Source organism: Peromyscus eremicus, chromosome 17, assembly GCF_949786415.1.
Source record: "Peromyscus eremicus chromosome 17, PerEre_H2_v1, whole genome shotgun sequence".
NCBI classification, from domain to species: domain Eukaryota; kingdom Metazoa; phylum Chordata; class Mammalia; order Rodentia; family Cricetidae; genus Peromyscus; species Peromyscus eremicus.
The window spans coordinates 51,480,398-51,502,663 of NC_081433.1; the positions used below are offsets into that span (position 1 = coordinate 51,480,398).

Sequence of the window (22,266 nt, forward strand, 5' to 3'; positions counted from 1 at the left end):
TTTCACTTAAAAGGTGGATCATTCTGAAGAGAGGGCTAGATGCTTGAGTATATCCCTAAGTACTGTTAACTAGGACTGGCATCTGGGTCATACATCATGTACCCTACACTTCACATACATCATATCCTCAACTGAAGAATTGTGTGATGAAATAGAGCAGTTTTCTAGACCAGAGCTTAAAGAGTTTGCTATTCAGTATGTGTAGGGTGTGCTTGAGAATCTGTGTTTCTGGAGTCATACCAGATGATATGATCACAGTTCAACACAACCTAAATACTGAGAGGTAGTACTGCCTACTACTCTCTTTCATATGCTACTTTTGCTCTGTTCATGCATAGGGAACAAGTTAAAAGGAAAGCAGCCACTAAATAATGAATTTTGACCAAGGACCCAATACATTTTCATTGTCTTTCCTCAAACATTCGTGTAATCTTATCTGATAGTAGTTGAAAATTTCCCCGGTACCCGTAGGAATCCAACTCATCTGTCAGTATCCTACAGTCTTGCAGTAAGGGTGGGGCAAGAAGACTGAAGCATGAATAGGGATGATGCTCCTGAATTACCTGAATGAAGAGACAAATGGGTTTCATACTCATTCATGAAACATTACTTTTTATGCAAAATAATGAACGGCAAAGTGTTGGCAGTTCATGTGGAGAGTAGTAAGATGGAAGATAATTGGTCTAGTTTTGAGAGGTGCTTTGGTGAAACGACCCTAGTAGGATCAAGATTATTTGGGGTTTAGAAATGAAATATTGATGGATATTTCTCAAGGTGTGTGATTGCACAAGACAAAGTCCTTTTGGGGAGGCACAGGGGTCCTGTTCCCAGAGGTGTGAATGAGTTATTAACAGTCAGATAGTTCCACAGGTCTTCCCCGAACTGCTGTCACAGATGTGTGACGATTTATTTTGTAAAATTAATTATATTTTTCTAAAGTGAGCAGTTGATGTTTTGGATAGGTAAAGATTAATGTGAATTGACTTCTGAACTTATTCAAAGCATTGCTATTTAATGCTCTGTATACTTTTACCAAGTAGTTAAGTTATCAACAGTTAATCAAAAATACTCTCCTGTGTTTCAGGTGTCTTATTTTTCCTAAAATATGATCATTTTATGATGATCGTATGTGTGGGACATTTAATTAGTATATTTATCTTATTGAATATTTTATCTATTAATGCTAATTAATAATTGTGATATACCTCACATTAAATAACAGTGCTAATATTTGATTATTTGTTAAACCTGTGTGTTATCCTTCAGGTATCCTTTATTGGGAATATTTATGACATATATCCTTTAAATGTTTCGCCTTTATTTATTCATTTATTTTTGGAGAGGTAACGTGTACCACAATGTTCTTGAGAAACCTTCTCAGAAGTCAGTTCTCCTTTGACAGCAGGTAGGTCCTGGGTTTCAAACGTGGGTAGTTAGGCTTAGCAGCAAGCGTTTTTACCCACTGAGCCACCTCACTGGCCTGACAGCTGTCCTTTTTCAATGATAGATTTGGTTTCTAAGTTACATTAAAAATTTACCTCTTCTGTAAATGGCACAAAATGTTCATGTATTATACAGTACTAAGTTATACCCTGGGCATAAAGCGTGGAAGAGTGAAACTTTCATAAACAGAAGGGAACAGCTAGGTGTAGATATAGGACAAGTGTTTATACCTTTGAATTTTACCAAGAACAGTGTAACATGGTGATGAGGGATGAGGCAGGGCAGAAGAAGGTACATGAAACAGAGACCAGAAGATGGAGCACACATTCTTGTATAGGAGCTAGGTGCTAAGGACGAATAAGAAAAAAAAATCCATATTTGTTGTGTTAGTATTGCTGATAAAATATAGCAGGAAAGGGATGGAAAAAATGCATAAAATGTTGATGATTTAGCTTTAAAGATAACATGGTCTAAAGAGAACTTACCAAGAAAGTAACTTTAGAACTAAATATTCAGGTGAGATAAAAAAGCAGAAGTGGGTTTATGGGATGGAAGGAAGCTCTCCAGAGAGTAAATGAGAATGGACTGCAAGTCCAACTTGTGCCAGCCTTGTTTCCTGGTATAAGCTGAATGGAGTAGAGCTAGAGCTGATTGAGAAGGAGGTAACTACAGTGGTGGAGTCCATACATTGTTGCTCATGGTAAGGCTTATGATTATTTTATACAACAGAACAATATTTCTCTTTATTGAAAATGATGTATGAGGGAGTGTGTGAGTGCCTGTGTGTGTATGTGTGTGTGTGTGTGTGTGTGTGTGTGTGTGTGTGAGAGAGAGAGAGAGAGAGTCTGTGTGTATGTATCTGACAATTCATTGGGTTTAATTTATAAAATATATACTAAAAGGGGCTCAATATAATCATTTACGTAAGAGATGGTTGCTCTTGGGATAGGATTTCTGAGAAGTATATGCTTTTTATTTTTAAAACTTTTATTTTTTATACTGATTCTTTGTGGATTTTTCACGTTATTCATCCCAATCCCGTTTATCTCCCCTTCTCTTCATATCTGCTCTCTGCCCTTGCAACCTCCTCCTCAAAATGAAAGCAAGCAAGCAAGCAAACAAACAAACAAAAACCTAACATACAAACAAACAAGAAGAAGTCTTGGCATAGAAGCTGTAGTGTCACACAGTAAGTCACACTATTTATATATCATACTCCTTGTATTTTTATATATCATACACCTTAGTCCACATATATTTACTTATAAACGTTCTCTGCAATGAATCATTGCTCTGGTTGAAGGGCGCTGGCTTCTGCTACACTCTTGATACTTTGGATCTTCAGGTCCAGTCCCTTCCCATGCTCCAGCAGATCACAGATGGGGTGGATGTTGGAGTCAGCCATCTCATAGCCCTGTTTTCTGGGCCTTGGTGGTAGCTGGTGGTAGCTCAGTCTGCCGGCTGTCTCTCTCTGACACCACCTGGGCAAGCTCGTCTGCACTGCCCCGGCTAGTTTACCAATTGTAGCAAGCAGCAAGGAGCAGGGCCAGTTCTCCTCCTCTTACTCTCTGCAGGCTCACCCCCACCCACACTACCAGGGCCAGCTCTACTGTTTTGTCCAGATGAGGTACAGGGCCTGCTCTTAGGAGTCTTGTAGTTGGTGAGGTACAGGGCCAGCTCTCCTACTCTCCTGTCCCCAAGGCCGGATCTCCCTGCTCCCACAAGTGGCAAGGAAGGGGAACATCTCTCCCTCTTCCATGCCATCACATGGCAGATGAGGAGGATGCTTGGGTGGGGCAGCTCTTCTGCTCTCATCCCCTCAGGGCTGGCTCACCTGCAGCCCAGTCAACAGGGTCAGCTCTACCAGACCCAGGATGGGTCCCACTCAAGGGCAAGATCCCTTGCCCACTCCACCATATGGTAGATGAGGAGTGAGGCCAGATCTCTCATGCAGGTTCATGGGGCCAGATCACCGGCACCCCTGTCCATAGAGTCAGCTGTATTATACTGCCCATGTGAGGTACAAGGCCTGTTCTCCTGAGTGCTGTAGCCAGTGGGGGCAGAGTCAGCTCTCCCACTATTATGACCCCAGGACCAGCTTTCCTGCCTGCAGTAGGGGACAAAGGGACAAGAGGGTAATCTCTCCCTTGCCTATGCCACAACATGAGAGACAGATAGTGGGGCTAGCTCCCCCACTCTCATGCCTTTAGGGATGACTCACTTGCACCCCCACTGATGGAGTCAGCTCTCCTTTGCTGCCTAGGTGAGGTGAAGAGCCTGCTTTCCTGAGTGCTACTGTTGGTGGGGGACAGGGCCAGTTCTCCCCAGTGCTGCAGCCAGTGGGGTATGGGCAAACTCCACAGCCCTATCCTCACTGGACATCAACACAGACCAAGGCTGTGGCAAGGCCGTAGACCCAGACATGGCCCTTGGCAGCAGCCCAGGCCTGGATGACACCATAGCCCCAGGTGGCAGTTCAAGCTGCTCAGATCTGTATGACCCCCAGCAGCAGCATGGCCGTAGGACACTAACATGGCCCTGGGTGATGATCCAGACCCTGGTTTTCTTCACGGTTCTTGGTGGCAACATGGGCCATGGATATTAACACAGACCCCCAACTGCAGTTGGACCACAGACACAGATATAGTTCTTGTAGGCAGTCTGGGCCAGAATGTCACCAAGGCCCCAGTTGGCAGTGTAGGTCATTCAGATTAGCACAGACCTAGCAGCTGTGTGACTCTCAAATACCAACATGGCTTCAATTGGCAGCCTAGATCCTGGGCATCCACACAGCCCTCTATGGCAACAGAAGCATCTGACATCAACACAGACCCTGGCTGCAGCTGGACCACAGACATGGCCCAGGCCATAGCTCTGCCATACAACATCATGGTCCTAGTTGGCAGCTCATGTCACTCAGGTCTATATGGCCCAGCAGCAGCACAGCCCTTGAACACATGCTTCACCATAGGTGGTGACACAGATCCTGGGCATCCATGTGGTCTTTGGTGGCAACATGGACCATGGACAGCCACATAGACCTAGGCTGCAGTAACATCATGGATACAGATATGCTCCCTGGCAGTAGCTTGGACCTTGATGTCATCATGGCCCTAGCTGGCATTACACATGACCCATATCTGTGTATGTGCAGCATGGCCTACAAGCACCAACATGGTCCCAAGTATCAGGCCAAACTAAGGGACCTCTTGCATGGCTACAGTCCAGGTCTAGATGTCACCATGTACCCAAGTGGCAGTGCAGGCCTCTTAGAAAGTTTGGTCCCAGTGGGGGCACATCCCTCTGACACTGACATAATCACAAGTGGTGACACAGCCTTCGGGTGTCCACAGAGCCCTTGGTAGTAACAAGAGGCAATGACATCAATACAGACCACCATGACTGTTGTCAGGGCTATGGACCAAGATATGGCCCTTGCCAGCAGCCCAGGTTGGAATATCACCATGCTCCTGGGTGACAAGCAGACCATTCATGTCAGCTGGCTCCTCACTGCCTTTGACATTTCTTTCTAATCCACCTCTCTTCCAAGCACACAAATCTTTATGCCTGCCTGCCTGTCTGTCTGTCTATCTATCTATCTATCTATCTCCCATTTCCCCACCATGTACTCATTCACCATAATGGTGCACTAGGCAGGCTCTTGGTTAATCTCTGCCCACCCAGAGCAAGTGTCTGACAGAATATATTTTAAAACTAGAGAGAACCAAGTAGATAGCATTTTTAGGTGATGGGGGTGTCAATGATGTCATTAAATATTGAAAACATCTCAAGAAAGTAAAGAGAAGAGGATTGGGGAGTAATGAGAACAAAAAGAGTATGAGAGAAAAAGAAAATGGGAAATTAAATGAAAGAAGGAAAAGCAAAGAAAGCTAACAAAATTGATGGGAGCAGAAGAAGCAATTTTGTGTGGGTGGTGCTGGGAATTGCACTCAGGCCCTGGCTGGAAAGTGAGTTCTCATCTGCTAACATATGCTGCCATCTCCCACCAGGTAAAGAATACGTGGCAAATAGAGGTATCTCTAACACCTCTGAGTGAGGCTATCTAGTTATGATGAGTATGCATCTCTAGACTATAGAGGAAAGCATGGCATGGAGAAATGACTTAAGATGTCTAGGCTATGGGCTACATTTCAGTCATAAGACTAGATGAAGTAACAGAGGAGTTGACAAAAGGAGTAGAGAATAGAAAAGTTTCATTACCGATATACAGTTTCTGCAGTGAAAAAAAAAGGTGCTCTTTCTTGGTTCTGAGAATAGTGAAAGACACGACTAACATGCAGTGTGTTTTATTTTACACACTACGTGTTAATGGGAGGAGCAATATGAGGGTCAGAGGTCAACCGACAACAATGCAACCAAGCTTAGACATACAGAACACCTTCTTTGAGGCAGAGAGCTGAGCTGGACCTTCCAAACTACGATTAAATTCAGCCTAGGTGCAAGTCTAGAGGCCATGGGATGGTTCAGTTGCTAAAGGCTCTTGCTACCAAATCTGATGACCTGACTTTGAACTTCAGGACACATCTGGTGCAAAGAGAACCTAGGTGTGCTGACCTCTACACTCATATTAAGGCTATACCACTGCATGCATAAACACACATGCACATACAGATATACAAGTATAAAATTGATAAATAAATACAATGCAGATGTAGTTTTAATGATAGGTTGTGTTTATATCATCAGTCTGTCACTTACTCTGTTAGTGTATGAAAAACCTTTATAAAATGCAATTTTCCTGTCATTGTATTATCATTTCAAGTATTTTCTACATTTCTGAATTATACAAGCATGTGTGAAATATGTTTATGAACATATAATCACTTACTTTCATTTCATTCTCACTGTTTTAGCTGAGTAGTAAATACATAGAGAAATAATTTATTTTTTCTTTCATTTAATGTCATACTTCTTAGAGGCCAAAATGTTTGCCTTTAAACATTCATTCCTAGACATACTTAGTTTGATTTTCACAATCTTAGCCAGAGGTGACTGCTCATGTCTATAATTTAGAATTTGGAAGGTGGAGGCATGAAAATTAGGAGATCAAGATCATCCTCATTTATTGAGAGCATTCAAGGCCAGCCAGGGCTACATCAAACCCTGCCTCACAATATCAACAACACAACACAACATGGCACAACACAGCACAGAATAATGAAAAAGCTCACAATTCAGGTTACTACTGTAGTGATTGCATGACTTCTAAATCATTTATATTTTTACTATTATTTTCCTTCTGAAAACTGATAGCTTTTCTTGCTATTTAAGTACATGTTATAGGTTCCATTTGTCATTACTCTAAGGCTGTCACTGTTGTTTCAAATAAAAGTCAGAGATGTTTGGAAAAACATTACAACAGTTACTCAATTTTATTAAGTTGATTATCACTCTTTAATACTCCTTATGACATACTGAGAATTTATTGTATTGTTCAATGTTGTTCAGAAATGGCAAAAACAATGCAGTAATTACACAGTTTATCTTTCTATCTCTTCACGTTATTTTATCCTCTTGCAAATATGAGCAATAAGAAATGAGTAAAGAGATGGATATACACGAAGATGATATTGGTAGTATATTTCATCCATCTGAATCAGCAATGATATCACCACTGTACCACGGTGATGATTCCACATTGCACTACAGTTTCATAAAGTACTCTGAGATTTTTATACCCTAAACCAAAAATAATGACTCTCCTTGTTATAGGTATGGAAAGTAAACTTAATTGATGGTTTATATTTTGTCCTAATACAGTCTGGCCACAAAGCATATGTAATAATGAAGATGTCTAGCAAAGAATTTGGAAAAAACATTTTTTTCCTGGTTTGTGGATAAGTTTCTGTTGGTAATAGTTTACCCTAGGTAGTGGAGATGCATGTATGTGTTTTGTGGGTTTCTTTGAGGCAAAGCCTCTTAGTACACCCAATTTGTAAGAAATTTCAAGGCAACTATATATTGACAAAATAGTTTGGAGCAGTGACAGTTGCTGCTGTGTCTTTGTTATCTAAGAATAGAACAGCCAGTTGGTAGTGAGCATGAATCCTACTGATAACATTTACCCAAGACTAGATTTAAGAAGTATAAAATTTTTTATACTAACATAAAATACAAGAATTCTGTAAGCTATAGAATTTTCCCTCTGCAATCTCTTTTCATATTTCCTCTTATCTCTTACTCTTGCTCATCATTGGATTTAGCCCTAAAATGGAAAAATTAATCTCATTCACATTCACATTTTTCATCTGAAACCAGGGAAGAAATCTCTATATGAGGCTTGAATGGATCCTGACAGTTCTCCTCTAACATGATACCATGAAATTTAAGGGACAATTCAAGGAGTTGCTGGCAGGAAGTGAAATAAGAAGTGACTAAGGCAGAAGTCTTCTAAGAAGAAGCTATTACTCTCTGTATCGTGATCTAAAGAGAGGCGTACCAGCCATCTGCATGGGCAGGACAAGCAGTGTTAAAAGGAGTCATTTCTGTTGTGTGTTTGTGTATCAGAGACATATTTGTGAAAAATATATAATTGAAAGGCATACCAGATATAAATATGAGTACCTTTGTACATTATTAACTTTTTATTAAAGATGGACATTATACATTGGTTTCTGAAAGCTTCCATGCAATAATGTGGCTTCTAGATCTTTAGGATGCCTAGTTAAATCTCATGATGGATGGGAAAACCTATTATACCCAAAAGAACTGGAAACTTTAATATTTTTGAAAAACCTATGTATTTAGTACTTACACACTTAGTAAAGAATCAATTAATGATCTTTAAAATAAAGGTATTATTCAGTATTTAAAATAACTAATATTATTAAGTTTGCTATTTATATGAATAACAATTGTTTATTTATGAAAGAATGAAATTTAAAATGATGTAAGAACACTCAAAACCATAAGATCAGAAACTTTTGATAGGAAACACTTTAAAATGCATTCATGTTGAGATGAATGAAACTTTCATAGTTGGAAATCAGAGTGTCTACTAAATACTTAAGTATGTATTAAATACAATTACAATTTGTGATTAATAATATATTTGGAAATGAGGTATTTTGCATCTTGTAACTACTGGGAAGGTAGAAGGCGAGGATTAAAGCTTCCTTGTCACTCTCGGCTACAAAGGAGAGGAATACTGGCTCAATATATTTAAATAAATTTATGTGGTCACAAATCCTTACTGTGCATTACTTCTTCCGTAAATATGCTAGCATAAATTATTAAGTCTAACATAAGGTACAAAACTAAACCATTCATTTGTATTTTAAAATATAACAGTTGGTGCCAGATATCATAAAGGATCCATGTTCCTTGTTTTCACAACTGACCTTTAGTCATAAATGAATCTAAAGATATTAAAAAGTTTTATAACCTTGGTATGTATTCAGTATACTGATAATGACACATACACATACAAACATTTATATAATTCTATTACTCAGTTAATCCCTTCTACACTACATATATATGCATATATATAAACTAATTCCTATTTTTATATATATATATATATTATATATATCACTCTTTCAATTCTTACTGTGACCCTCTAAGATAAGCTATTATCATCCCCATTTCATATTTCAGAACATATTGGCATCCTGTATATATAATGTGTCCAAAGTCACATAGTTAGTGGTAAACAGGAATATAAACTAAAGCAGCCTGCAGCCAGAGTCTATGCTATGACTCAAAATACTATTACATCTCTGTAAATTAGATGTAATTTTGAAACTTGCATCTAATATATAAACAAATCTATGTACATGATTTGGACTCTAGCTTATTAAAATGCAAGAGTGAGGCTGTGTATAATTTAATAGACATTTTAAAATACGATATTTCACTGCCACTCATTTAATATATAGCTATTTTCACTATTAAAGATTTATTTTTTTTTCCTAAAAAATGTTTACATTGACACTATACACAGTAAAGAAGTAAAACTGACAATTGAGAGAAATCACTGTGCTGGTTGGCCTTTATGTCAGATTAACACTAGCTAGGGGCACCTGGGAAGAGGGAACCTCAACTGAGAAATTGCTTCCATCAGATTGACGTGTAAGTACGTCCTTTGGACATTTTCTTTTTCTTTTCTTCTTTTTTTTTTTTTTTGTATGTTTGTTTGTTGGTTGTTTTTTTTTTTTAATTTTATAATTTGATTTAATTTTACATATCAGCCACGGATTCCCCCGTCCTCACTTCCCCCCTCCTCTTCCCCATTCCCATCTCCTCCAGGGCAAGGACTCACTTGGGGATTCAGCTCAACCTGGTAGATTCAGTCCAGGCAGATCCAGTCCCCTCCTACCTTTACCAAGGCTGAGGAAAGTGTCCCTGCATAGGCCCCAGGTTCCAAAAAGCCAGCTCATGCACTAAGGACAGGTCCCGGTCCCACTGCCTGGGTGTCTCCCAAATAGTCCAAGCTATAACTGTCTCACTTATCCAGAGGGCCTGGTCCAGTTGGGGGCTCCTCAGCTATTGGTTCATAGTTCATGTGTTTGCACTAGTTTGGCTATTTGTCCCTGTGCTTTTTCCAATCTTGGTCTCAACAATTCTCGCTCGTACAATCCCTCCTCTTTCTCACCGATTGGACTCCTGGAGCTCCACCTGGGGCCTGGAAATCTCATCCAATGACTGTTGACATTTTCTTGATCAATGATTTATGTGGAAGGCCCAGCCCACTGTGGGTAGTAGTACTCCAGGGCCAGTGCTTCTAGCTTGTGTAAGAAAACAGGCTGAGCAAGCCATAAGTAGAAAGCCTATAAGTGGTATTCCTCCATGCCTTCTGTTTTAGTTCTAACGTCTGTGATTCTGACTCAAGTTCCTCTCTGGACTTCCCCCAATAATCTACTGTACACTGGAAGTATAAATCAAACCTCATCCCAAGTTGCTTTTGGCCATGTTTCTTTCTAACAGAAATAGAAATGCTAACTAAGACAATCACAGCCCGCATGCCTTCAGGACTGAGTCAGGAAATGGAAATTGTCCGCAGGGAGTAGTGAGCACTCAGGTAAGTTACCGGCAAATCTCTGCCCGTTTCGTGTGCTGCTTTCACGGCATGGAGCAAACTAACAAAAAGGACTGATTTCTTGCTCCAGGAATTCACCATGGGCTCATTTGCTATATAAAATCATAAGTGAAGCTTATTAAACTTTAAATAAATTCTAGGGAAATTACTTTGGAAGTGATTGGTTAGATCATAGGATACAGCATCGATAACGCCTATTCTTTCTGAGGAAATCTACAACCTCATGTTTACTAGTGAAAGAATTTTTAGGCTTCTTTATTAAGAAAACCCTAACCAAAGACATTTTATAAAAACCAGGAACTAATGTTAAACACCTACTCTGGCACATACACATTTGTTGGAAATTCTCCCCAGATTGGCCTTGTGGTTTTACCAGTCTCCTTTCTCACCCCTGTCATAGCTCTGGCCATACCATGTCAGTTTATTTCTTTAACTTGGTTTTGTTTGTTTGTTTGCTTGCTTGCTTGTATACTCTTTTGAGACAGGGCCTTACTATGCAGCCCAGGCTGCCTTCTAACTCCTGGAGACTGTGTGGCTCAGTCTCCTGAGTGATGGGATTAAGTCATGAACCACCACACTCGGCTGTTACGTTTCTCGAGGCACTCATCACTGTCATGAAGCCTATATTCTCCTCTTACCTGAAAGAAATTGCTTTTCTATTTAACTCCAAAATTGCCATTACAAATCATTCTTGTTCTTCTCCGAAGTGAAAATGTAGTGGTAATTCTTTTTGCCTCTTCTCATTCAAACATGAAATTACAGTGTGCTAGCCTTTGTACATTATGGTGATTTGTGCACCTATCATTTGCTTTGGAGTGGTGATGAACTTTTCTATCCAGCCTAGATTTCCAGGTATATGTATAGATGGGACAGGTTGGAGTTGGTTGATGATGACCCAGATAGAGGCTAGAAAAATCAAAGTGCAATTAGGAATGACTTTAATCAGAGGACATAATAGGAAAAGAAAATGCATTATAAAACTTGGAAGCCCAGTGTAGAACATACTAAGTCCATCCTCATAATTCCGTTATTGCTGTTCAAGTGTTTAAGAAGAAAGCCAAAGAAGAGCCCAAGGAAACCAGAACCATGGATGGCAAGGTGTCTTTTTTGCTTGATAGAAAATGAATTCAACATATTTGTAAGACAGGGCATAATGCCACTCTGATGAAGCTTTTTTGAGAATAACTAGTAATGAAAGACAAGCAATTTGTCTATTGAAGATTCAACTGCGGTGGCAGCTGGCATTTCAGAAGGATTCATTGACATTAATTTTAAAGTGGAAAATGCTGCATAAGCAATCATAAAATATAGACACAGTCAAAATAAATGAGACAATCTCCCAAAATAGATAATGTACACAAGGACTTTGGAATTTGAAAACTCCAGAGCCTTTTAAAATGAAATACATGGGTCTTTCTAGACACTGTTAGGATGAGTTTGATTAATTAGTAGTGAGCTTGGGAGATAGGGATGCATTAAACTCTAATGGCACAATGACTTATGAAAAATAAAATCACACTGGACTTATAAGTAACTATGAGAAAATCTCTAAATATGTGTTGTGAGTCTCAGGATGTTCTGTAAGCACTTGTCTTAGTTAGGGTTTCTATTGCTTTGCTAAAACACTGTGACCAAAATCAAGTTGGGAAGAAAAGGGTTTATTTGGCTTACAGTTCTGCATTATAGTCCATCACTGGGGGAAAGTCAGGACAGGAACTCAGACAGGACAGGATCCTGGAGGCAGAAGTTGATGTAGCAGCTATGGAGAGTTGCTGCTTACTGGCTTGCTTCTTGTGCATTACACATCACGCTTTGTTACAGAACATAGGACCACCATCACAGGGATGGCACAGCTACAGTGGACTAGGTCCTTCTCCATCAATCACTAATTAAGAAAAATCCATATAGACAGATCTTATAGAGGCTTTTTCTCAGTTTGAGGCTCTCTCACTTCAGATAACTCTAGCTTGTATCAAGTGACGTAAGATTATCCAACACAGCAGTAAAGGGCCTTCTAGATGCTTGATTTTACCAGTATGTATTTTGAATTAATCATAGACGCATACAGAGAAATGCCATAATCAGTATGGGATTTCTTTTCAAAAAATTTAGGGAGCAAGTAAGAGAGGGTGTTATATTTTAGAAGAACTATTCAATATATTAGAGTTACCCATTTTCCTATCCAGGAGACTATAGTATACTGTTTCAAATTTTCAATCATGCTGTCCTTGATAGTAGATATTACATATAAAAGAGATAAGGTGCCCATAATATCTCTCATGCCACCAATGTAGAAATTTGACAATGTAGTGGGTCAAGGCTTTGTTGTAGTTTTGATACCAGATCTCCAGACTTCAGGTGGTTTTAGGGTGAGACTATTTTTACTGCCTATCAGTAGCTCCAGAATTCTCTTTATGCCTTTCAGGGTTGTCAACCAGTCTTTGCTATCAAAAAAGATTATGATTTTCACAAACACCTCCTTCATACTGACACCTTCCAGAACACTACTTCCTACCCTTCCTCATCCCCAGACTTCAGCAGTGTGTTGCCCTGCACTTACTGAAATTTCACTTTATTCACTTGAAGGGTGATTTTGCTTCTTCCTGAACTTCTGGGTTCTCACTGAAGGTCCTGGAAAAAATACCGGGTGGGTGCATACAACCTCTGTGGCTACAGTTGCTTCAAGCTGTCATATCAGCTCAAAGTCAGTAGGTTAAATTATGTTGGGTGTTCTGTTGATTTCTCTGTTTTTTCATTTGTTGGTTGGCTTGAACCAGGGTCTCACGCATGCTAAAGTGACCCCAAATTCATCTGTAGCCAAGTCTGCCTTCTCCTCCTCAGGGTTAGGATTATAGGCATGTGCCACCATGCCCGGCTCTTCTTTGGTTTTCTCATGCAGTCATCATACACGATTTGTTCAAGGCATCCAATGGTAACAGTGTCCTAGACAATGTTGCTTCCTTTCTACAATTCCATAACCTACGATTCTTTAAATCATCAACTTGGTGATGGATTTAGAAAATGGCAATACATTGGTCATCTGTCTGATTTGGCTCCACTTTCAAAGTGAAGCAAGGGTTGTTTGTGATTTTGTCTTTTTTTGACTGTCAATAGAGTGACTATGGAGAACTACACTAAAATGTCCTCAGATTTTAGCAATTTCCCTTCTTTTATTTTTGGAAAGATGTGCTATAAATACACCACTCCTCCCCTTCCTCCTTTTTTTCTCTCCAAGCCCTCCTATATATACCTTTTCTTGCTGTCTTTCAAATGCAGGCTCCCAATTTTCATGAATTGCTGTTACATACATAGATGTATATGTATATATATATATATATATATATATATATATATGCATATGTGTTATAAATACATAAATACAACCTGCTTATAATGCTATTTTTATGTATCTTTTCAGGGCTGACCAATTGGTATTGACAAATGAGTTGGTGTGCTCCACCCTGGAGAAGACTATTTCTCCTGGTGTCATCATTCTGTAGTTGCTTGTAGTTCTCTATGTAGGGCAGAGGCCTCCTTGACTTTCCCCTGTCCATGTTAGTATATGTATTAGTGTAATCCATGTTCAACTTATGTGTCAGCATGTCATATTATTGAGATTTTATGGGAGTAGCTTCTGAATTTACTAAAAGGCATAGTCTCATAGCAAACTCCTTGATCCTTAGGCTCTTACAATCTTTCTGCTCCATCTTCTGCAATAATCCCTGAGCCTTAGGTGGGGGATATGTATTGTTGATGTATTCTGTGGGACTGAACCCCACAACTCTGTATTTTGATCAGCTGTGGTTTCTGTAATGGTCCCTTTCTGTAGCTGAAGTTTTCCTATGTCTCACCCAGTCCACAGCCATTCAGACCCAAGTAAACACACAGAGACATATATTAACTAAAACTGCTCAGCCATTAGCTCTGGCCTACCACTGACTAGCTCTTACATTTAAACTCAGCCTATTTCTGTTAATCTATATGTTGCCACATGTTCTGTGGCCTTACCTGTGTGCCATTACATGATTCTTCCTGGCTGGCTGGTTGGTGTCTCCTGACTCAGCCTTCCTCTTCCTGGAATTCTCCTTGTTTGCTTATCCCACCTATACTTCCTGCCTGGCTACTGGCCGATCAGCATTTTATTAAAGTGGTGTACAAAAGCGTTATCCCCCAGCACCTGTCTGTTGTAAAGAGAATTTTCTTTGATGAGAAGTGAGAACTATGTTTATCTTTGGTTACAAGGACAAATATTTATAACACAGTTAAGGATTATGACATTTAATGAAAGTGGTTTTTAGGGTCTCTTCTAATACTTGTGACTTCACTAGCCCTGGGTAGTGGCTAGATGTTCAGTACCATGCATTGTTTTCTTCTTGTCAAGTGGGTATGAAGTCCCATAACAGACCTGTTGCTTATCACCAAGGTTTTCATGCCACTACTGTACCCCTTAGGATCATTGTGCCACTCTGTTCATGGTTGTTGTTCACAGGCATCATAGCTGGAAGGGAATGTTTGTTGCTTCTCTCTGCTAGAAGCACGTGCTATGTCTTCTGGTACCATGAAAACTTGTTCTCAAGAAAGAGGTGTTCAAATCAGCTCCAGGTCAGGCATCTCCCTGTGTCTGACCTGCCTGGTGTCTTCACCAATAGAGACTTACCTTCCATCTCTGGAGAACAACCAAGTCCACTAGCAAGAACCTATAATGTTTTAGGAATTTCTTGGACAACCATGAACAATAACTCAAATACCTAGTTTATATTTTTTTGTTGAAAGTCTTTGCCCTTGGAGGGAGTATTGCCTAAACAGATGGGGAATTATCCTTTAAAAGTAATTTGTATATTCAGTAGAGGCTTTGCTGACTCCACATGGGAGGCTTTACCTTCTTGTAGGAGGGAATGGAGGTGGGTAGGTCTGTCGGGGAGGTTGGAGGGGTGGGAGGAGGGAAGAGGGGAATCTGTGATTGGCATGTAAAATGAATAAAAAATTTAAAGAGAAAATAAAAAAAGAAAAAATATATTTGTACATTTATATTTATATTTACATATATGTATTTATACACAGACTTATATATTTTAGGTAGATTGTTAACAGTATGACTTCCTATGACTTTTTAAAACTAGTATTTTAACGATTTTTCTCTTGCAAGACTTTGGTGTATATACGGGTGTTAACATCACATGAATTTGTCTAGGAATGAAGTTTCTGATGCATAGATTATACAAAAGTCATCCACTTTATTACAGATATATCAGATTTTATAAAGTGCTATTTTTTGTTACTAGCATATTTAGAATATCCAAATATATGATGTTTTTCCATTACTATTTACTCTTCTCTGTGTTTTATTGCTTTTATGTGTATTGTGTTCCTACCTAAGGATTACTTTTGGTAATGTTTGTGCTGTGAGTATTTTGCACATGACTTCTAGTTTAACTGAAGATCTTTGTTTTAATTAATCAAATTGGAACATAATGATCCAGAGTTTTGTTTCTGCAGTGACATTTTTCAAACATATTATATTCTGTCTATTGATATCTGTTTTTTAATTCTTTAAGCTGAGGATGATAAACTGCTGCTTTTTATTATTGTTTTTTGTAGTTAAATATATGTAACCCTTCAAAGCTGTCCTTTCACATTATTAATAACTCTTTCCTCATATTTTATGCACATTGATGATTTTATTATTTTCATTCTGCTTGACACAGAAGTTAATTCTTTATTCTTTAACATAATTAAATATTATTACATTTTCAAAATTTCTAGCCATCATTTCACACAGCACAGCAAGACTACCTCATCCAAATGTTCTTTTAATTGAAAGAAGTTCATAGTTTAGGAGGTGTTAGGATGGCTTAGCAGGTAAAAGTGTTGGCTGTGCAAGCCTCAGTTGATTCCCTAGGCCCATAGTGGGAAGAGAACTGACTCCCAAAAGTTGTGTCCTGACCACACACATGCCATGGCACATGTTTTCTCACACTCATAAACATACTATACAGACACAATAATGTATTTTGAAATATGCACCAATTATACTATTACTCAGACCATATTTTATTTTGCTATTTTAATTCTTAAAATTCTTTTGTTCTTCATCCTGAAATTTTCTGCTAATCATCTGCTATTCTTTCTCAAATTCATGAACCATTCTTTTTTATGTAAAGGGTCTGATAGTAAGTATATTATGGTTTGTGATACATACACTTAGGTTGCTATTAGACCTCCTGAATTTGCTACCAAAGCACCTCAAGGAAATAAATAACTAGATGAGCTTAACTTCATTGGAAGAAAAATTATCTAAACAGTGTGTATGTTATATTTGGCCCCAAAGCTATACTTTGCTAGCCTATGCTCTATTATACCACATTAAATTCTTCACAGTTTCAATTATTGCCTATCAATGTAAATGTCATTTAACTATTTATATAAATTCAAACATAGCATATTTCTTACTATTTTATAAATACATCCTTTATTACACTGATGCTAGTATCTGATCATTTCACTGTCACATCAATTCATGTGTTTGTCTTAATTTTTCTCTTGGCCTGTCCCTTGGTGTGTGTGAAACTTCCCTGTGAATTCTGATCTTAGTGGAAACTATAGCTTCAAGTTGTAACTTTTCCTTCGGCACATGGTTAGCATAGAGATGTGCTACACTATTGAAAACTAGGTTCAAGTGTATTAAATAAGTTTAAGACTTATGGAAGCTGTTCTATTTGCAGTTCCTCATGACCTCTAGAGATATTGGCCTTCAGGTCTCACAAGTGAAAAAAAATTTAGTTTCTTAATGTCTCTTCTAAAATGTATTATATTTTCTATTCCTACTATTACGTATAGAGTTTTGAAATCATTTAAACACATATCACTTCATATTTAAATATGTGTGGATATATATGTATATATATATATATATATATATATATATATATTACTTGCACTATATATGAAGAACAAACATGAAAAGAAACATGTGCTGAACCTCTTGCAAGGGTTCTTGTATATTCACATTGGCTGGCAACATCTCTGGGCTTCTGGCTTTCCTCTACCAGTCTTAAAACTGAGGAAAGGCTGCTTAAATGATCTGACCTACACAGCCATTCCACTCAGGTAATTGGCATCTTTTCACTCAATAGAGACGGCATTGTCATGTGAGTGAAGAGTGGCAGACAGCATCAAACATTTCTCCAGTGGAATTTCCTTTTCTCAAGGTCTTGACCTTGGAGTACTGGCTGACTTTTCAGTGCATCTATTCTTTCAAGGGGATACCTTCCATAAGTTTTGTTTGCTCTTATTAATTGATCTACACTTTCTCTTATTTGTTTTAGAGCATGGTTATATCTTCTTATAAGAAGCTTAACATGAAAGTCAACTATGCTTTGAAATTAGTGTGTAATGATATCCCACCTCGATGCCTTCATACAATTTTTTTTAATGTTTCCTGCTTATATTTCTTCATTTACTTCACTGCTCTGTACCTCAAATGTTCCTCGAAACCACATTACCACATTCTTCCTTTTTTACATGTGTGAGTAGTGCTGTGTGCATTCAGGTTTGCATGTGTGTGTGCATATGTATGGAAGCCCAAACTTGACTGGCATCTTCCTGCATTCATTTCAATTTTTGTTATTTTTAGCATGATCTTTCACTGAATCTCGAGCTCACAAATTCCAGTCAGTTAGGCTAGGTAGCCAGTTGCCCTGGGTAGATCATATCTCTGCCTTCAAAGTGCTTCAAGATGACAGTAGACTCCCGACTTGTGCCTGTCTTTTGTGTGGGCTCTGGGTATTTGAACTCCCTGTCTTCATACTTGTATAACAAGCAAGTCACTCATTGATGGCCCCCTCTAGTACCTGTGTACTTCTTTTTGATGGGCTTGGTTTCCTGTTTGGTTTAGACACTGGGAAACACTGAATGGGGGAATCATAGCAATTCAAGCAGATGTCATTCATTCATTGTCTCCTTTACCTTCATCGGAACTCCTGCTGATAGGGGCCCTTCCAGAGGTGCATCCTGCACTTGGCTGAGTGCTCTTGCAACCCACTCCTTTCCTGAACCTTTGGCCTAAAGGCAGGCAATATGGCTCAGTGCTGTTGTTTGCATGCTATGGGTCAACTTGATCCTGCTTGTTTCCCTTATTCTGTCAACCACTCCCATGTTACTCCCGTATGCCAATGTTTCTTGGCCTATCATTTCAATCTGCTCAGATCCTGACAGATATGTATTCTCATCTTTAATCTGGTAATTAGAAGGAACATTGAATCTATGACTAAGGTAATTAATCTTTTGCCCAAAACTCCCGAGTTTTGCTTCCATGGTCTTGTGCTTGATTGAGAGTAAAATCTAATATGTAGTGAATACAAGAAAGACTTCATCAGAAAAACCCTCCAAATTAACATGCACTCTAATATAGATTGAGTAGGAACAAAAGGAAGATAGGAAGGAGAATGGAGCTGACTGTTTGGAGAAAAGTCAGCATTGTTAGATGTGAGCCTAAGTGGCAATGCACTACAATAGTAAGACAGCAATTAACATGCTTAACTTAGCAGGGGCTAAGTGCTGGAGAGGAAGCTTAACTAGCTTCCTTTTGTCAGTGTCTCGGACTGAGTATTTTTCATTCTTGCAAGAACTGGGCTAAGATTTGCAGAGCTTCTCTTGACACACTGACCTTTTCACATTGATTCTTTGTACCTGCTGCTAAGATACAAAATCTATATAATCAAGCAGGCAAATCACTTGATACTGGAGTAGCCTGATAATAGAGAAGAAAAACCTTGTTATCGGGTGTCCTTGGATGTGCTTCGTGTACAAAGACACGCGAGCAGGGCTACGCACAGATACTCTAGGATTTACACTTACCCTTCGGACATGTAACCTCTACCCTAAAGAGCCCCTGTTGAAGGGAGTTGGGCCAGCACATAAGTTAAGCTGGAATGCTATGAACCTCTCCTTGGTGACAGCACAGGACATTTTTTTCTTTTCCTTCTGACACATTTTTTTTGTGCAGTTTCTTCCAATTCTCATTTCTCTCCTATTCATACACCTTACTTGACAGAGCTACTTGAATCCTTGTCTGTAATGGAAACACAAAGATTATAAAGCACTCTCCCTCTCCCTCCCCCCCCTCTCTCTTTCTCTCTCTCTCTCTCTCTCTCTCTCTCTCTCTCTCTCACCCCTCAGACCATCCTCTCCACCTCTTGTTGGAGACTGTTAATCATTTAAGATACTAACAAGTACACTTTGACTAGATTCTATACATTAATCAGAAATACCGGTTGAGGCTTTCATATGGAGGTAATTTTGGTACAGGGATATCTAAATTATAGCTTGTCATTATTAATAAATTTCTAAATTAACTTCAATATCCTATTTTTTAAATTTTTCCAAAAATCAGTTTTCATAACATTTTAGAAAGACAGTTTTTTAGTTATAAAGTAATGTTTTAGGTATAAAGTATTCATAGACATTTTCATACATACTATTTGGGGAAATCATATGATTTGATATTTGATGAAATTATACTACTGGTATTTTTGTTAATCATGAAGATCATAAAATATGTGTATTATCTTATCAGGCTGATATATTTTTTCCTCAAAGCTTTAACCAACTATTTTGTTATTGAAAAGATTTATTTTTTATGTATTTATATGTGGTGATAAATTGTGTACCCTAATAAACTTGCCTGAGGATCAGAGGACACAGCCAGCCACCAGATTAGACATAGAGGTCAGACTGTGGTGACACACACTCTTAATCCTATCACTGGAGAGGCAGAGATCCATCTGGATCTCTGTGAGTTCAAGGCCACACTGGAAACAGAGCCAGGCAGTGGTGGCACTCACCTTTAATCCCAGGAAATTACCTCACGGTAGAGAAAGGTTTATAAGGCATGAGGAAACAGGAACTAAAGCAGTTTAGCTGAGACCCTTTCATGTGAGGACTCAGAGGATTTCAGTCAGAGGATTCGTGGAATTGGTTAGATCTTTACAAGCTATCTTGCCAGGAAGTGCCCAAAGTCAAAAGAAGCCAGAAAGTGCCTCCAGATGGCTGGGAGTTGACTGAACAGACACTGGATGAATTAGATCAAAAGATGAGAGAAGCTGGAACCGAACCCTGGGAGGGAAAGAGGAAAGTGGAATCTCTGTGGCACATCTTCAGAATTCATCACCAGAAAACCCAATATATCTTCGACCTCTTTTGCAAGAGGAAAGCCATAAAGCAGAGAACTCTAGAATACTGCATTATAGAGGGCTGTGCAGACAAAAACTTGATTGTAAAGTGGGAAAAGCAGCGCTATGAGGATCTGTGCTGCCTATGCTGCATTCACACTCAGGACGCCATTTGCCGGGTTCCTGAAAGCAAGCTGCAAGTGGATCACATCATCGAGTGCACGCACTGTGGCTGCTGGGGTTACTCTGGCTAACACCTTGACTCCTCTGCATTCTGGACTTGGGCCTTGTTGGCTCCTGCCTATTGGGCCACCCGCTCTTGGAGCATCTCTTCTTAAGAGTGGTGTGCCCAAGCCGGGCGGTGGTGGCGCACGCCTTTAATCCCAGCACTCGGGAGGCAGAGCAAGGCGGATCTCTGTGAGTTTGAGGCCAGCCTGGGTTACCAAGTGAGTTCCAGGAAAGGTGCAAAGCTACACAGAGAAACCCTGTCTCGAAAAACCAAAAAAAAAAAAAAAAAGAGTGGTGTGCCCAGATAAGAGACCCAGAGGGAGCATGGACTCTACAGGTGAAGGCTTCAGTGTTCCCTAGCTTTAATCTGTAAAAATAAAACCTTTAGAAACCTGTTTAAGAAAAAATAACAAACAAAAACAAACAAACAAAAACCCGCAGAAGTTAGTCACTTTAGAACACTTCCCCGGGCAGATGGCTAGATCTTTGGTTCTTCTCTCCTGGTGGATTGTGGGCTCTCCCTGGATCCCCATCTCCAGCTGCTACCACACTAGATGATGTCTGGGGCTTGTTCTACTTCTCTGATCTTTCAGCTTTTACCCCAATACCTGGCCCCGGGTTTTGTATTATAAGACCATTTCAGAAATTCAAACAACATGTATGTGTGCATGTGTGTGTTATATATGTGTCTTACTGATCACGTGCACACCTAAGTGTGCTCTTATCCAGTGAGCCATCACTTCTCCCACCCCCAAACGGGTTTCCTGAAGGCTGCTCATAAAAAATGGCACCATGTTTATTATCCATTTTTAGGAATCCAGAAATAAACTCCAACAACAAGATAATCTTAAACATTTATGATACGATTTTGAGTTAGTCTTTTAATCTGTCTATGACACTTACGTTACAGGGTTAGTTCACTCTTTTTTTAAGCATTTATACTGCATATGAGTGTTTGTCTGTTTGTACATATGTTAATCACGTGCATGTTAGATGCCCACAGAGGCCAGAAGAGGGCATCTAATACCCTGGAACTAGAGTAACGGAAGACTGAAATGCTGTGTGGGTGCTGGAAACCAAACCCAGGTCCTCTGCTGGAACAGCAAGTACTCTTAACTTTTGAGCCATCCCTCTGCCTCCTATTATGTGTTTTCTAATAATGATGAATTAATGCTGACTGTGGATAAGCTTATACATTAAATGGCAGTGTCTTAGAGGACTATCATTTAAAACTTCTAATTTTTATTTCAGAATAATAAGACACTGTATAGAAAAACGTGCTTTATAAACCATCTGGAAATGACTCTGCAAATTGGTTAGATAGCACTTAATATAAATCATAACCTCAGTTTGTAGCTCATAATA

At 39.2% G+C, this 22,266-nt stretch overlaps 2 protein-coding genes across 7 annotated transcripts in view; both read left to right on the forward strand.

Annotated features, from left to right (window-relative positions):
• Spock3 (SPARC (osteonectin), cwcv and kazal like domains proteoglycan 3) overlaps positions 1–22,266 on the forward strand; it is a 350,556-nt gene that overhangs the window by 87,230 nt on the left and 241,060 nt on the right. The gene's annotated exons all lie outside the window — the stretch shown is intronic.
• Positions 4,842–20,927, forward strand: LOC131894672 (protein BUD31 homolog). Its single transcript, XM_059244987.1, has 2 exons — positions 4,842–4,937; positions 20,508–20,927. The coding sequence occupies exons 1-2, from the start codon at positions 4,842–4,844 to the stop codon at positions 20,925–20,927; spliced, it is 516 nt and encodes a 171-aa protein (XP_059100970.1).

Excerpts from the sequence above, each read along its gene's own strand:
- LOC131894672 (XM_059244987.1), top strand. The coding sequence starts at position 4,842 with ATGACTGTTGTCAGGGCTATGGACCAAGATATGGCCCTTGCCAGCAGC. Across the intron at positions 4,938-20,507 it reads GTGACAAGCAGACCATTCAT|GAAGTGCCCAAAGTCAAAAG; the intron begins GTCAGCTGGCTC and ends CTATCTTGCCAG.